A 16,449-nucleotide genomic window follows, 5' to 3' on the forward strand; every position below is an offset into this window, starting at 1 on the left:
GGTGATCAATCGCCCAGGGAACGCCTGGGAGCTGGGATAGCAGCAGGAGAGATTGTATGTGCATGTGAAGGGAGGAGGGGGAGAGTCTGGGTCTCATTGCTAATTGAGTGTACTGAGGATTATGAAGGCCCTAAACTGGATATTAAATAATGTGTGGCCCCTCTGCTGTCTTTCGGTTTCAGGTGCAGATGCGGCGGGCCATGAGTGGAATACTGAAAAGGAAATTTGAGGAGGTGGAAGCCTCCTCCTCCCCGTGCTCTTCCTTGCGGGAGTCTGATGATGAGGTCTCCTGCAGTGAGAGTGGGGATAGCAGTGACAGTGTCAACCCCTCCGCCTCAGGCCCTTTCACCCGTGAGTGCCCGTGCCTTTTAAATTCATCCATTGTGCTAAGTGTGGCTAACGTGTGCTATTGACAGTAAGATTAATGTCATCATTTCATCTCAAGGAAAACAAAGCTAAAGTGCTGGAAGGGGATTTTTAATCAAGATGGGAATAACAGTCAGAGACGGGCTGATTTTGTAGCTTAAAATCAATGCAGGATGCAGGTCAAACGAAAACAGATCCGCATGTCTGTTGATAAGGGAGGGGAATATGAATTCACAGTCATAGCTGTGCAGAGAGGAGAGGAGAGGAGGCTGAGAGATGCTAGGAGCCTCGTGCTGTAATATAGGGGAATGATGCACAGGCTGCCTCCCTCATTAAGAACAGCATTAGTGTACAGGCTCAGCCAGATGAATGAGCTGATGTAGTCTCAAGCTGCGTGCGTGTGCGTGCAACGCTGTTGGCACTGTACATGTACATGAACCACTCTCTAAGAACACTTCATTATTATAGTAGTTATCATCTCATTATTAATAGCATTATTATTATTGTTGTCATTATTTTTTGAGGAGGGGATGGTATGTTTTAATGTTTGCATAAACTAAGCGACAAGCAAATGCACACACAGACAATGAGATTTTCATTATTGACAGATATTACATTTGATTATTTCCTTGATTTATCAATTAATCGTTCCATCTGTAAAATGTCTAGTTGTGAAAAATGCCATGTCACAATGTCCTCAGGCCTTAAACAATATTCAGTTTATTATAATTCAAAACAGAAAAGATACAGATCTTCACACACAGAAGCTGAAACCATCAAATGGACTTCAGCTTGAAAAATGCCTTACAATTAAACATTTATCAGAATAGCTGGAGATTGATTCTCTGTCAATTAGCTGTTTTATCTGTAGCAAAGATTAAATATGTCTTAACAAGAGCTGGATGTAAATCCAGTAAAATGGGGCAACAGCTGCTGATGTGCAAAGCTAGTTTTGGTTCACCAACATAAGGTCACGACTGAGACTCTGTGCTTTGCTTTGTAATATATAAATGCTTCAAACGAGGTCCGCTACTGAGAGATTCCACCGTTTTGGACAACAGCTCAGCTTGAACTGACTTTGTATTAAAGGATTCACACTGAAGTCATCACTAATAAATAAGACATGCACGCGTGAATCCTAATGTCTGAGAGATGAGGTAGTGTGTGAGTGAAATAGATAATACAGTTGTAGTTTATTAATCCTTCTCAGGGATTATGAAAGCATCCAGATACCTGGTGACAAATAAATCTTAATTATGCCGCAGAAAGGAGTCTGTCTGCATGTGCGTGTGTCTGTGTGCGCAATTTGCCTACTTTAGCTTTGATTAAAGTCAACTCTAAATGTGTGTTTTGATGATTGTTTTTTTTAATCTGTGTGGATGACATGCAGACCGGTGACAGGACCCCCCCCCCCCGGTAGCGAGACTTAAGTAGGGTGCTGCGTTCCTAGTGGCTGGGCTCGGCCAGTGTGTCAGCAGCAGCTGCTGGTAGCTAACAGCAACAAGGGAGCTGTGCAATAAGACGACGTCCCCCTGTGAAGTGACGTGTGAATGTACAGATTGGCTGTCTTGGCAGAGGGATGAAACAAGAGCTGCAACTATCAGCCGATTAATGCATTAGTCAATTGAAAGAAAATTAATGGCCAACTATTTTGATAATAGATTCATCGTTTTGTTTTTTTCAAGCAAAAATGTCAAACATTTGCTGGTTCCAGCATCTTAAATGTAAGAATTTCTGCTGCTGTAAATGTAAATGAAGAGTCTTTGGGTTTTGAACTGTTGGTTGGACAGAAGAAGCAATATGAGGACGTTACTTTGGACTGAAAATGCAATTTAAATTTACAATTTCTAAAAAAATCATCAGGTGTTGTTCTGTTATGGAGAGGAAGAACGTGTGTAGTGTGTTTGTTTTTTGGATCAATTGAGAAACCGTCAGGCCAGAGGAACACTTGATGATAATAGCTTGCAAAACTGTGAAAAATACCTGTGAGATATTGTTTTTTTTTTTTTCTTGTAGGCTTTTATATAGACACCCTCAAAAAAGCTGATTACATGGACTTAACATCTGTTCGCTGCTTTGACACCTAAAACAAGGTGATAGCTGTTTGCATTTCATAATGAGGCTCAGCTCTGCTCGGTACCCTCCGTCTGACAGCTCTACATCTGTAATGAAAGGCATTGTCCCTCTCGCGTGGGGTGGAGAGCAGTCGGGACCAGATGGTTTCTATTTGTCCTGTCCGTCTGATATGGGGTGAACGCTGGGAACGCTGCTTCTGTGAACCAGCGCTCTTCATCGCTGGGCCAGGCAGGGGATTATTTATGCTCCACTGTTGCCCTCTTCTCTCCCCTCCCGCTCGGAGAGCTCTCCTTAAAAAGACACACTGAGGACTCGCATGCCGAGCGCAAGCACGGAGCTGGGATGAAATCCTTCCCTACAAAGCTGTGCTAAGATACGTAGAAGCTCGCTGTAAAGCTGGCAAGAAAGAATTCCTCGTATTTCAGGTGTCTAAGGACAATACTCTGTCCCACATTTTACCATAACAGGCTTGACATGGCTATAAAACAGTTCTGTTCCAACATGACAGAACATATAAATGTTAAAAAGAAACTGTTCTTCACGCAGTGCGTTGCAGTGCAGTCTTTTAATTCTTTCCACATTGGATTAATGAATTGTCAAAAACACTCTACAACCAAGATGACATGTTTAAAAAAGTGCTACATGCGATGATTCCCGTTTCCCCTTGCAGCTGACTCGATATTGAAAAGAGAGAAGCGCCTGCGGACGCGGAGGGTGCATTTCGAGAACGTGACGGTGTACTACTTCAGCCGGCGGCAGGGCTTCACCAGCGTGCCCAGCCAGGGAGGCAGCACGCTGGGCATGTCCAACAGGCACAGCTGGATCAGGCAGTACTCCCTGGGCGAATTTGCCCTGGAGCAGGAGAGGATCCACAGAGACATGCTCAGAGATCACCTGAAGGAGGAGAAACTCAACTCAATCAAACTCAAGGTAAATGCTTCGCTATGTGACAGACCTTTCTCTGCAAAGGATTTTATGAGCTTTATTCAGTATCAAGTATTCAAGTATTCAGTATCAGAATCAAACATGTAAAGAATTAGCAGCTGTGGTTTGAAAGATTCTTTGTTTAAAACACTGCTTTGTCTTGGCCTTTTGTTCCCTTGCCTCGATAAAAATGGCCCGGGTGTGATTCCCTCTTGTTTTCAGCTGACTAAGAACGGCACGGTGGAGTCCGAGGAGGCCAACACGCTCACGGCAGAGGACATCTCCGACGACGACATCGACCTGGACAACACCGAGGTGGACGAGTACTTCTTCCTGCAGCCTCTTACCACTAAAAAGCGCCGTGCACTGCTGCGCTCCTCTGGGGTGAAGAAGATTGACGTGGAAGAGAAACACGAACTGCGAGCTATCCGGATGTCCAGAGAGGACTGCGGCTGTGACTGCAGAGTCTTCTGTGACCCGGAGACCTGTGCCTGCAGCATCGCGGGGATCAAGTGCCAGGTAAATCCCATGACGCGTATGTCTCTCAGCTTTTGTAAACAGAGAGCAGTTCAGCACATTTAACGAGAAGGTGCAGGGATCGGTGACTGATACTGTGTGTTAAAGAAAGCACTTCGTGTCCTGATCGCATCAGACAGGCCATCTGCTTGAAATGAAATGAATGGCACAGTAAATGCTATGTCTTCCTCAGGTGGACCGTATGTCATTCCCATGTGGCTGCACAAAAGAGGGCTGCAGCAATTCAACAGGGAGAGTGGAGTTTAATCCCATCCGTGTTCGGACCCATTTCTTGCACACCATAATGAAGCTGGAGCTGGAGAAGAGTCGCGAGCAGCAGCAGGCGTCCCCCACCAACGGTTACCATAGCGAATCCAACGACCTGGGAAGCGGAAACCCTCTCGTTCAGTCCCAGCACAGGTTGGAGTACTCTCTGTCGGACGCTGTTCCGCAGACGGCCAGCATGCACCTGCAGGCCGCAGACGAGATGGAGGAGCCGCTGGACGACGACGACGAGGAAGAAGACGAAGAAGACGAGGAGGAGGAGGAGGAGGAGGAAGAAGAGGAGGAGGAGAACGAAGACGACGAGGAGGATGAGGAGGATAGCAGCAGCGTTTGCAGCGGGCTGTCCGACTCCAGCACGCAGAGCTTAGCTAACAGCGACTCCGAGGACGAGGAGGAGGACGATGAGGATGAGGAGAAGTCTGAGAACTTTCAGGAGGACATGACAACCCCGGCAGTGTCTCACACTGAAGTGGTCCCCTTGTCCTCTGTGCTGTGCTACAGCGACGGCTCCGTGGCGCATGATAACCACATGAACGGAAACACTTACTTAATGAACTCTTCTTCGGCTGAGTACTATCAGTCCAGCCAACCCAGTAAACCCTACGGGGAAGCCTTACCGTTTCAAGATCCGGTCAGCACAAGCAACGCCGGCACGGCCGAAGGGCCGTTCAACATGTCTGCTGAGCAGTACACAGACTACTCGAATCAGGCCGAGGAACAGTACGCGGCGAGTCACCATTTTGCTCTGACGAACGGTGCTCCCGCCGCCCCCGTGACCTGCTACACGCCCGATCAGGAGAAGAAGGCGTCCCCCAAAGCGGCGTTCGCGGAGCAGCCTGACAACCAGAACCAGGCACAGTTTCAAAACTACCTGAACAATAACACCCAGGGTCCCTACAGCGGCCACAGCTCATGTATGACAGCTGAGCAGCCGCAGCAAGAGTCCAGCGTCAATGGACATTCTGACCTGACCTTACTAGCAAACAATACGAAGACCCTCCCTTTACCAGACCATTGCCCCGAGGTCACAGCCATTTAGAGGGCCTCACCTTTCAAAGTGTTCTTTCATTATTACGTCTTAACTTCAGCCTGACCAAGTGGCATTTAAAGGGAACATAATGATGGCCTTTTTGCATTATCTGACCTTAAATTTCAAAGCAATTTACAGCACCGTAGTACTTTTTCATCTGTAACCATAAAGCCATACGTTCAGGATGGAAATGTTTCCGAGGAATGATTCGCTCCCGGGGGGGGGGTTCCTGCAGGTTTACAGCGTGGAACGCATCCGCAACACTTCAAACATCAGTTATGTCACGCTGTGCAATGTATCTTGTAATTTCAGATGTAAAGTTCTAGTTTTAAGCAGATATTGTACTGTAGATGGAACTTTTCTATGTCTACTGTATGTGTCAAATGTGCAAAAAAAAGTTTATCGTCAGTTTATTTATTGTTTCTGAATTACGTGTATACGTATATATTGTAAATGTTTTGATAACAATACGCATGCTGTTTTTGGGAGTCTCAGTAACATTTAGAGAAAAAAATGCCATTGTTTTATATGAAAATGTGTTGTATACATAATGTACATTTCTCTTCTTCTTTTTGTCAGTATTATATGCTTTTTCTATGGTTTTGAAAAGCATGAAAAAGCCTGAATTCTTATTTGTATGTTTGGAATACAATATCAATAGCATAAAATGTCAGAAATGAGCCTTTTGCACTTATGTGTGGGGGCCCAGTGGCATGCAGTTGGTTTTAACTCATAAACACTTGAACGGTCGAACATGACGGCCCCTCACTTTTTATTTTGTCCTCACTGTTCACTCTTAGAAGAACATAATTTGCAGGTGCCACCACAAATTTAGATTTATTCTTTGAAGCATTTCATTGATACAGGGATATTAATAAAGTAGCACTTTGTCATATCTCCAAAAGTATAAGAAGAACAGATCTTTATCATTAAATTAGCGAATAGAGTTCATTTGAAAACCATCAGTAACCAATCTCCATTAAAAGTCCCGGAGACAAAATATTGACCCAAACTAATGTGTCAATTTTCATAAATGAACTGGTTATTGGATTTTTTGTTTTTGAATGCTCTATGAGATACATTCCACTGTCTAATAACTGAGATATTTATTTATGTGGATCCAAGAATGATGTCAGTTTGTTCTGTTGAAGTGTTTCGTGCAATAGTTTGAGGGCTGTTAATAACAGGCGTTCCCCTTTCGAGAAAATCCTCAGCAAAGTGGACTGAGATTACTTTAAATTGACTGTCATGGTACTTAATATCGTAAATAAAGCACCGTTAGTTAAAAAATAGAATATTCTGCAGTTTTAATAATTGTATATGGGGGAAACAAGTGTTCAAGGTTGACAATCAAGGCTTATTATCAAACATGAGTCATATCAGTAATTAACAGCTACACAGTGACTCGTGAGCCATTGAAAATGACTTTACAGGATGATTTTTTTTAACCAAAAATCTGTAAATAACCTTTTAACACATATTTATAAAATCGCTGGCAAAAAGGAAATTGGAGTGACCGCTCAACAATTGGAGGACTGCAATAATTTAGTGAATAGAATTACTGTAACATGTTGCTGAAATTCTTTGCTCCTGCATGAGTACAGATATTTGCCCCTCTTCCACGCTTGCAAATATCTGCCCGTCTTTTCTAATCAAAAGGGTCAGTACTGGAGTCCTGGTGGGTCCGTGTGACCGTCGAGTAGCTGGGACCCCTCGTGCCACCTCGGTGGTACAAAGGAAGTGTACAGACTGCTTTCAGGCAATCAGTGGCATCAACATGGCCTATAGTACATATTAATTGTGCCAAAGCATACAGTGTGAGAAGGCTCGATACAAGGACGCTGCATCCAGTCAAGAAATCTTGTGTTTGAGTTTTATTTTCCAGTATTTATTATGAATGATATATTGAAATGTGTATTTATTGTGGTTTACTAAAAGTCTGTATTGAGTAAATTGATTCACTATCTTAAAACTGACTTTTGTTTCATGCTGGTTGTGAGTTGTAAAGCTTCATGTGCCTGATTTCTTTTATTCTTATTCTGTGAAATGCATACGTTTTGCACAAAATGTTTTTTTTTTTCAGTGTGTTTTGTTTTCCAACTGTAGATAGAGCCAACTTCATTCTCAGTTGTTTCATTTTTAACATGGTCAATTGAATTAAAATTGCTAAAAATGTTAGTCAACGTTGTACAGCTCAGTGATTTCTTGGTGCAAAGCGCCCTCTGCAGGTCACAGGGAGAAATGAGGCAAAGCGGCTCCTCTGTACAATCGAGCTGAATTTATTGACCTAAAAATAAGACCTCTTTATACCAAAGCAGTCTGACAACAATACAGTTTCCATTTTAGACAAACACACACGTTCGATCTGTTCCTCAGTCTTTTTCAATGTTCCACAGCCATCTACACACTAGTGCCTGCACCAGAAATTCATTAGTGGACTCCTGCTTAGATGGAGAGGGAGAGTTTCAGGTATTTGATCAACAAACAGCGATCCTTCGGTGCATTGTTGCATTTTGATAAACACCAAAGCATGACAGTTGAAATATTACAGACACTGCGCTAATTAAAAAGCTTCATCATCAGAAAAATCAGTCATGATGGTTGTAGGTCACATTAAAATGCATTTTAGTCAATAATGCCAATTTTGAAATGAACACCTTAAGAACTAACTCTCTGTAATTTAAGGGACATCTCACCAGCAGGTCCGAACTGATCGTTCTTCATGTCTCTACACTCAGTTACAGTTTTAAGTGTAACTCATGCACTCTAACACAACAATCCTGCAGTAAATCCTCCCTTCATTAGGGTTGTAATGTTCAGTTTTTGGTCAAACTGTTGTAAAGACGTGCTGATTCAGCTGTTTGTTCACTTTGGTGCTGTTGTAGTGTATGACGCTGTAGTAGAGGTTTCTATTACTCTACCCACACTGATATTAATGCATTTGACATAATATTAGAAACACCTCTCAGTGTGATGCAGCATTTATCAGCACCTCAAACCACAGCCTCCAAAATGACCAGAACGTAGGTAGTATTTAATGCAGGGCTACTGTATTGGACTGCATTACTTTTCGCCAGGTGCACCGAATAAACTGACAACTGAGTGTATAGAAATTACAGAATATTTGTGTTGCACATGTTTTCTGTTCTTAGAGTTTGAAAAAAAAAAATCAATAAAATGATTGAATTCAAGTGCATCAGCTCCAACCCTGATCTGATCTTACTATAGAAGCCATTACTCTGCATGGGCAGAAAACTGCAGCAATCCCACCACACCATCACCCAACCCTCCACCACTCCACCCACCCAGTAGAAAATTACATAAAGGCACTGGACGGTAGCAAAGAAGAGGTTTTACGTCATTAAAAATACAAATCTTTTTAAAAATGGGGCAATGAACATCATACTTGTTTCAGGTTTTCACTTTTAGTCTCTTTGGTGCATAACACTTGGGGTTTTTGTATGTCCAACTGGAACCCCTTGTTTATAAGATACATGATCGGCTGGATTTCTTTTTTTTTGCATGATTTCTTCTTTTTTTTTTTTTTTAGATTCACTGGAAAAATGTTCAGTGTTGGCTTTATATACCTAATACTGCATGTGTTGCTCGTGAAGACTTGGAGTAGTGAAAACATCTCAAACACAAAGGAGGCACTTGGCAACACAGTGCATCTTCATCGTTGCAAGAAGCTCAGTTCACAGTCTGATTGGGAGCATTGTTCCAATGCTTCCTTCCAGCAGTGGCACACTGTGGTTTCTCCCAAAGTCCAGACTTCCCAGCAGCACCAGTTCAGTTCTTCTATGTATAAAAATAAATTAAAACTCAATGTCAATAACCTAAATAAAAAACTGCATGGTAACTGCATACAGTATAGTACACTCGTGTCTTTGTATGCCTATGCATACAGAGTGGCTATTTTTGTGAAGTGGTAGTTTGCACGACTCAGACGAAGAGCCAGAGCTGGTATCTGTCCAAGGGGTTGCAGGGGACCAGAGAGGGATGCTCATGACGGGCAGTCAGGCACATGTTCCGTCCTGGGATGTAGATTAACTGGTTCTATATGAAGAGAAGACAAAACTATTACCTGCCTAAAAAGAGAATCAGAGTGTCTGAAATTGCAAATCGGTGCATAGAAAATCCAAAAGACCACACTCACATCCTTCAGTTCCCATTTTTGCTCGGCTCCTACAAATGTGCTCCTGCCTTTATACTGGCAGTCCTCCAGCTTCACAGCCCCCTCTGCCCCGTGCAAACATAGCTCCTTCTGAATGTTGTGTCTAATCTCTTGATGTGTGGAGTGCTCAAAATACTACAGCAAAGAAGACAGATTAAAAAAAATGCCATCAACCACCCTGTTTAAAATCTTATTTTTGGAAATCAGATATAGAATGCATATTTTCTAACTGACCTGGTTTCCTCCTAGTCCATGACATGGATACATGATCAGCTGTTTCCCACCCTCATTGTTCTCTCCGGCATCCAGACATGAGTCTTTGCCGACATTTTTCACCTACGGAGAAAGAGGAGGGAAGGGGAAAGCAGTGAAAGGAAACAAAATGAAAAACTAACATCCAGTGCAAGCTGTTCAAACAACTTAAGTCTCTGGAGTGCTTTCAGTGGTGTCAAATTGGAACTGCTCGGTACCCTCTGGAGATCCCAAGTGGAAACCCACAGTGGCGAGACAGAACTCAGAGGTTTGGAAAGAGGAGAGCTGGTGGTGGGGTGTGTGATCTTACTGAGCCAAAGCGGAGTGGGTTGAGATCAGGCATGAAGACTTCTGGATAAACGTTCTTCAAATACCACGTGAAGCTTTTGCACTGCAGCCGCGCACGGAGGTCCACGCGTCTGGAGATGTCTCCGAACGCCCTCTGTTAAAACATGCAGGCAGAGGAGCAAAGCAGTTCATTTCACACGCTGCAGGCGTGCTGGATACCAGCAGGGCTAAAAACGATGCTGCATCTTGACTTCAGATATGCTCTTTTTAGCCCTGACCTCCATTGTGAGAGGTCTAACAAAAACACTGTCAGGTAAGGAAGAAGGTCACCAAGGAGAGACTGTGAAGCACACGTTCACAATGTTACTTCAAATCTTTCTGTAAAGTTTGCCATCCACACTGACATGCAAGAATTAAAGGGACCTTCAGCACTAAAATGTTTTGTGGATCGCTATTAGACCAAGGAGACTGCAGGGAGTATGCAGCCATGCTAGCTGCTCTGTAAGGTTGTACTTAGGTACAGCGACATTTTGAGCTAAATGCTAATGTTAGAACGCAAGAAAACAGTTTACCACATTAACCATTTTAGTTTAGTATGTTAGCATGCTAGCATGTGCTTACAAGCGCTTAACTTACAGTACAGCTGAGGCTGATGGGAATGTCATCAGTTAAGCGGTTACTTGATCATAAAGCAAAGTACTGGACAAAGCGAACATTTGGCCTGATGGTGGCGCTAGAGGAAAAGTTAAGGTATCACAAAAGCTGTTACAATTCATTGATGGTCTTTACTAAATGTCACAGCAATTCATTCAATAGTCATTGAGATATTAAGAAACCTCATAATGCCGTAAGAGAGAGAAAAAAAAAACAGGCATCACCAAAATCATCACAGATCATCCTCTTGATCACCATGAACATCTGCACCAACTTTCATAAAAATCCAGCCAGTAGCTGTTGAGACATTTCAAAGTGGCGGACCACCTGACTGATCTCCCTCACCATCAGTACTGCTCCACTCTAATCTGTCATCCAATTACAGGAGTGAAATATACGATTTCATTACAAAAGCTCAAAGAAAATGAGATTGTTCCCCTTTCAATTGCGTTTAAATTTTACTTCATTGTCACTTCACTTTTCTGAAGGCAATGACTGCATTCTGGTGCTCTAATGACTCCTTTATTTAACCAATTAACTGCAGACAAGTATTTGATCACTGTTCCTTTTAAACTGAAGTGTAATGGCACATTTAAAAGGCTCTGCAGGCACCTCATGCTCTTGAATAATGAGAGCACTTACTATAATGACGAGGATGCCGCTAACACTAGTGCGCACTGATCGCTGCTACAGTGGATTCCTTGAAGCCGTTGACGATGGCGTGTCTGTTTGAAGCCGGCGGGAGAGGGCTGGCCCGCTCTGTGAGGTATAGCCCTGAGGGAACTGTTTATGGCACCTGCGGGACCACATGTTGGGAAACGCTGAGAGCCTGTCATTTACCAGAGCTGACTTCCTTCAGGCCTCTTCTTCCCTGTCGGTTAACAGCTTTCAACCCCTGACAGCAAGCCTAGTTCTCTCCATTTCAAAGAATAGGTTTCATGTTTACAGAGTCCGTGCACTGAGAATTACAACAACAAGACGCTATGGTTCTCCCAGCTTCCCCCTGCAGAGTATTTTTAAGTAAGTCATGATCAGACTTAATGCTGGTTGTATGTGAGCTGGATTTGCACAAACCTGTCTTGGCGGGGGAGGAGATAATGAGTGGTCTTAAAAACCACTTACATATGACCATGAGAGGTCGAAGTGAAAGCTGCAGAACAATTTGTTGCATTTGAAGGGATCACAGGAGAAGACACACAGGATTCAGAAGCAGTACATACGTCTTTTACTAACTGCGCAGCCTGCTGGTTACGACGGTAAAAGATCTCCTTGTAGTCGTCCATCCAGACCTCCGCCAGTCGCACCTGGTTACGAGCAATCACTTGCGTGCCCTTGGGAAAGGTGTGGGGGCTCTTGGTGCGGAAAACGTGGCCAACAATTGAGCAGGGGATGATCTCCAGCTGTCCGCCGCACTGCCACACCTACAGGTTAATGGGAGACAGTGGAAACAGATGCATAATGACATGCAGTTAGGCACGCCTCTACAGCCGCTGATGATGCAACAGGTAAAAAAAAGTTAACAAACATAACAGCAAAACTATCTCAAAACCAGAATGACAGCATGGTGACAGCTTACCCTGAATGACATTTCAATGTTCTCCCCGCCCCAGATTTCCATTTCTTCATCATAGCTTCCAATATGGTAGAAATATTCTTTTGAGATGGAGAAGAGCCCACCAGCAAATGTGGGGGTCCTATGGAGAGATTTTATTAATGATTTCCAACAAGAAACAAGAGTTTTATATGAAGGTTAATGTTCCATAATTATGCATTACTTGATAGGGTATGTTTCATCCTTCCTCCTGTGTTTCTCGTGATCTGGTAGACTCTCCCAGCCGAAGGCCAGGCTCCAGTCGAAGTTGCCCCGGTTGTGGTTCTGGCCATATGGGGACGGTTTCATGAACTCAAAAGTGTTGAGATCAATAGTGGTTATATCAGGGCTCACCACTGCAGTGTAGTTCTCTGCTATCCTGGCCAGCAGAGGCTCCAGCCATCCATTAAAGCACTCACCTGTTAGCACACGCAAGTCAGACACTGTGTCACAACATCTTTCTTAACAACAGCCACCGAGTGGTTAAATTTGGAATGTAAAGCCGTGACGAGGGAAGAGCAAACACGACTGTTGAGCTGTGGGTGTTTAAGTAAGGGTGTGTCAATCATGAAACTGGTTTGGATGTTTGAGTAACTAACAGTGGGCATCCAGAAAGGTGAGCGTGTCACCGGTGGCGACGGAGGCACCCAGCAGCCGAGCCGTGATGAGTCCTTTCCTTTGTCGCTGGCGGACGACGCGGACGATGCTCAGCTGCTTCAAATACTCGTCCAGCTCGTCCTTCAGCACATCTGAAAGGATCCATTGGACGCAGAGTGAGTTAGAAATAACATTAAATAACATGAGTGAATCTACTACACAGTCTTTTACACAAACAGTTTCTTAAAGACTCAGATATTGCTTAAGTTATAAATAGATCATCACAGCCCTCAAGACTCAAACAGATGAAGAAGAGCAAAGCTGTCTTCCTTTCATGTCAACATGGATGGCTGTTGACAGATAACCAAGTTTATGCTGTGACATGGACTGAAACCTCTCTCCTCTCCAGCATGTTGTTTCCCTCCTACATCAGTTACTATTTACAAGAGCTAACTCTGGTTCATTTCTAAGCACGACCGCTGCTAACTCCTCCTAGGAAAGTATTCACTAGCAGCCTCGCTTCCTGTTGTAACCCACTTCACGGGCCACAGCAGAGGCAGGAGCAGCCCCACTCCGCGCGTTCCGCAGCTCTCCGAAGAGCTGCCCACCCAACAAGCTGCATGAAACCGAGCCCAAAAGGAGAGCAGGGCGGTCCTGAAGGGCCCTGCTGAATTTTACCATCCATGCTGGCGTCGTCCACCAGGATGATCTCCTTGAGGAGGACGGCAGGGGAGGTGTGGAGGACGCTGTACACCGTCCTCAGCAGAGTGCTCCAAGCCTCATTGTGGAACACAATTATCACACTGGTGGTCGGCAAGGGGGGGCATCGCTTGAAGGTTTGCTCAATACATCTGCAGCGACAAGGAAAAAAAGAGCACAAAGATCTGACTGTCCGGTACAGTTCCTGAGTGGCACAATAGTCTAGTTATTACATCTGCAGACTCTCCCCTGTGGGGTGTCCAGTTCTGCTGTGACACCGCATGTGTGGCAGCCTTTGAAATACCTGCCATATCAGAGTGGGAGAGACTTTGTAATTCGCCCCAGTAAAGATAGCCAATACACGGACGGGCTTTATGTCTGTGTCACGTACTCACTACCTACTGACATGTACTTGGACTTGCATGCACTTGGATGTAATTAGCCAAACACAACTGTGCTTCTCTTCTGAACTGGCCACAGTAACTGGGCAGGCATGCTGAAACAAAGTCCCAGTCAGAACAATCATCTCTGTGGTTTCTGCCTGAGATCAGCTGCAAAAAGCAAATATGATGAATGTATTTGGTTTCGAGAGTCAGCTTTGCTTCGTCCCCGTCTGTATTACAGTGAGCTGTGTGGGTGTTTTTCAGCGTGTGACTTCAAGCTATATCACGAGCCAGTACATTAACCCAGAGTACTCCTTGTACAGCACCAAAGCTGCATGCACACCCACTAGGTGGTGCAATTACATGTTGTTTCCAAATCAAACTAATTTGGAAAATTAATTGAGCATTATTTGGTCAGCGTGATGTTCTTGAGCTCTCTTGCATGTTTTCAGTGAAAAATTAAGTTAACATGAGGGTTTTTTTTGCACAGCTTTAGCTTTAAACATAAAGATAGCACAAACTGGCATACTCTGGTGGTCTCGTGTCTGCGCCCAGGTCTCTGCTCAAGGAGATGCGGTCGCTGGCGTACAGGTTAAAGCAGTGTTTCTCTTCGCCCCTCTCCTTCTCCTTCTGCTCTTCGGGGCTCAGGGAGTCCGTGTGGAAAGGCTTCCCGGCTGCTCCAGGAGCAAGAGGGTTCTGGGGAGGCCGCTCCAGAGCTGGCCTGAGCTCTGCAGCTGTGTAGCGTCCCGGCAGACAGGACACGCTGTCTGCACTGTCCTGCTGACGAACAGGAGCTCTGATCTGCATCTTTGGCATTGCGTCCCTGAAGTTATTGACGGCCCCCATCACCATGCCCAGCATGGAGTCCCGCTTCACCGCCATCTCCTTCAGCCACGGGTCCTCCTGCTGGCTCTGGTTCCCCACTTCCCATTGTATGAAGAACACAAATGTGACAAAGACAAGGGCCACTATCACCAGCTTAACAGGGTGCAGTCGCCTTCGGAGCACTCTGCGGAGAGATGTCATCCTTCTTGAATGGAGAGCAGGCTGGCTTTGGACTGGGATTCAGCTGCAACATAATATCCAGATGTTCAATGATGGCTAAAACTCTGGTGTCAGCAAAAAAAAGCAGGCAGCAGAGACCGATTTCACACAATGACATTACAGTGACATGTTTTGAAGCAACTGTTTTTACTTTTTATGTTCCCAGTGAAGCTAAAAACAGGCAAGTCTGCTGCTGTCTAAACTCACATATTCACAAATCAGCTTATGAAGTCAGCAAACAACTACTGATCTGGATTCCTTCAGAGAGACAGAGAGAGAGAGAGAAAGACCACGTACCATGAGGCGCTGATCTACAGGTTTAGATTAGAAAAGCCATTTAAATTGTGCCTGTAAAAGTCAACGACTGGCATCCTGCTTTTACTGGAGAGCAACTTAATCGGTTTGCTTGAACTCCGAAGAAACTTTCGGCGCAGACAAAAAGATTCGCTCCCCCTTCTGCCTTCGCTCAACTTCCGTCTCGTTGGATCCAGGTGCGCTCCTCTCAGGTGGAGGGAGGAGACGCGCCGGCGCGCTTGCGCACAGGGGACTTCTGCGTGTCAAGCTCCATACCTGGAATACACGATGGGAAATTAAAAACGTCAAATAGAGGAGATCCGAAATGAAGAAAATAGAAGTTTGACGATGACACCGTTTGCTTCTTTAAACAGAATTAGCCAAAATCACTGCTGAATCAAGCATCAGTGGAGACAAACCTCTCGATAAACCCTCTAAAGTGGTCTGCAGTAACTCAGTGTCCGGGGATATTGCGGACTGTTCTTCACGGTGTTCCTCAAATTCAATAATGGTGTCATTAACAGGATTTGTTCAACTGGTCATTCACTGGGACAGTTGCTGGGTTACAAATACCGGAGGAACGCGCAGCACAGCCCACCGCATCCAATCAGCCCCTCTGGGAAAACACCGCGGAGCGTAAAACCCAGGAGCTAAAAACGCACATGGTGCATCTGGAAAAGTTACGCGTCCTTTTCGCGTGGACTCTCTTATTGATCACGTCTAAGCTTTCGCCGACAAAAAGCTGACACTCACCAGCGGGTTCTGCAGTTTTATCTGCTCCTTGAGTTTCCCAGGTTTCTCCACAGCGGACGGTCTTCATAAAGAGCGGGAGGAAGGGGCGAAGACGCGGATTCCATCCGCGGGGAGCCTGCTCTGGTGCCCAGTTTGAAGCCCCTCTGCCTTTGACTCGCACAGTGACTCCATCTGTAGTGACTGTGTTCCCCGGCACTTCCTATCCACGGCAGGCATCCAGTTTATTATGTCCATTAAAGTGTTAAGTGTGTCCCACAGTTTTTTTCCAGTCACGCTTGTAAATGTTTGTCTATGTGGCAATCGTCTGCGGGGATACTGATGGTGCAAACTGTCTGTGTCCTAATCAGAAGGGTGTAATTACATCTTTAGGAGAGAGAAGAAATCAGGCAGAAAAAGCAACATCGTGTATCTACATTATTTTTATTTTATTATTTAAATATAAGCTTTACAGTAGCAATTTATCTCCATCCTAGTAATAACAAGATAGAACATTTAATTGATTTTCAGATGTATAAACTGTAGG

The 16,449-nt window shown here is 44.6% G+C and overlaps 2 protein-coding genes across 2 annotated transcripts; one reads left to right on the forward strand and one right to left on the reverse strand.

The window, feature by feature from the left end:
- Positions 1–188: 188 nt before the first annotated feature.
- Positions 189–5,206, forward strand: csrnp3 (cysteine-serine-rich nuclear protein 3). Its single transcript, XM_041951383.1, has 4 exons — positions 189–351; positions 3,113–3,372; positions 3,589–3,885; positions 4,076–5,206. Exons 1-4 carry the CDS (start codon positions 189–191, stop codon positions 5,204–5,206), a joined length of 1,851 nt encoding a protein of 616 aa, XP_041807317.1.
- A 2,254-nt stretch (positions 5,207–7,460) lies between these two features.
- galnt3 (UDP-N-acetyl-alpha-D-galactosamine:polypeptide N-acetylgalactosaminyltransferase 3 (GalNAc-T3)) lies at positions 7,461–16,063 on the reverse strand. Its single transcript, XM_041950180.1, has 12 exons — positions 15,927–16,063; positions 15,177–15,449; positions 14,365–14,904; positions 13,432–13,604; positions 12,756–12,905; positions 12,341–12,575; positions 12,142–12,259; positions 11,786–11,986; positions 9,934–10,065; positions 9,606–9,707; positions 9,354–9,506; positions 7,461–9,253 (listed from the first exon to the last, which is right to left on the reverse strand). The coding sequence occupies exons 3-12, from the start codon at positions 14,859–14,861 to the stop codon at positions 9,140–9,142; spliced, it is 1,875 nt and encodes a 624-aa protein (XP_041806114.1). The 5' UTR covers positions 14,862–14,904; positions 15,177–15,449; positions 15,927–16,063; the 3' UTR covers positions 7,461–9,139.
- Between the last annotated feature and the right edge of the window lie 386 nt (positions 16,064–16,449).

This window comes from Chelmon rostratus, chromosome 13 (assembly GCF_017976325.1).
Source record: "Chelmon rostratus isolate fCheRos1 chromosome 13, fCheRos1.pri, whole genome shotgun sequence".
Taxonomy (NCBI): Eukaryota; Metazoa; Chordata; class Actinopteri; order Chaetodontiformes; family Chaetodontidae; genus Chelmon; species Chelmon rostratus.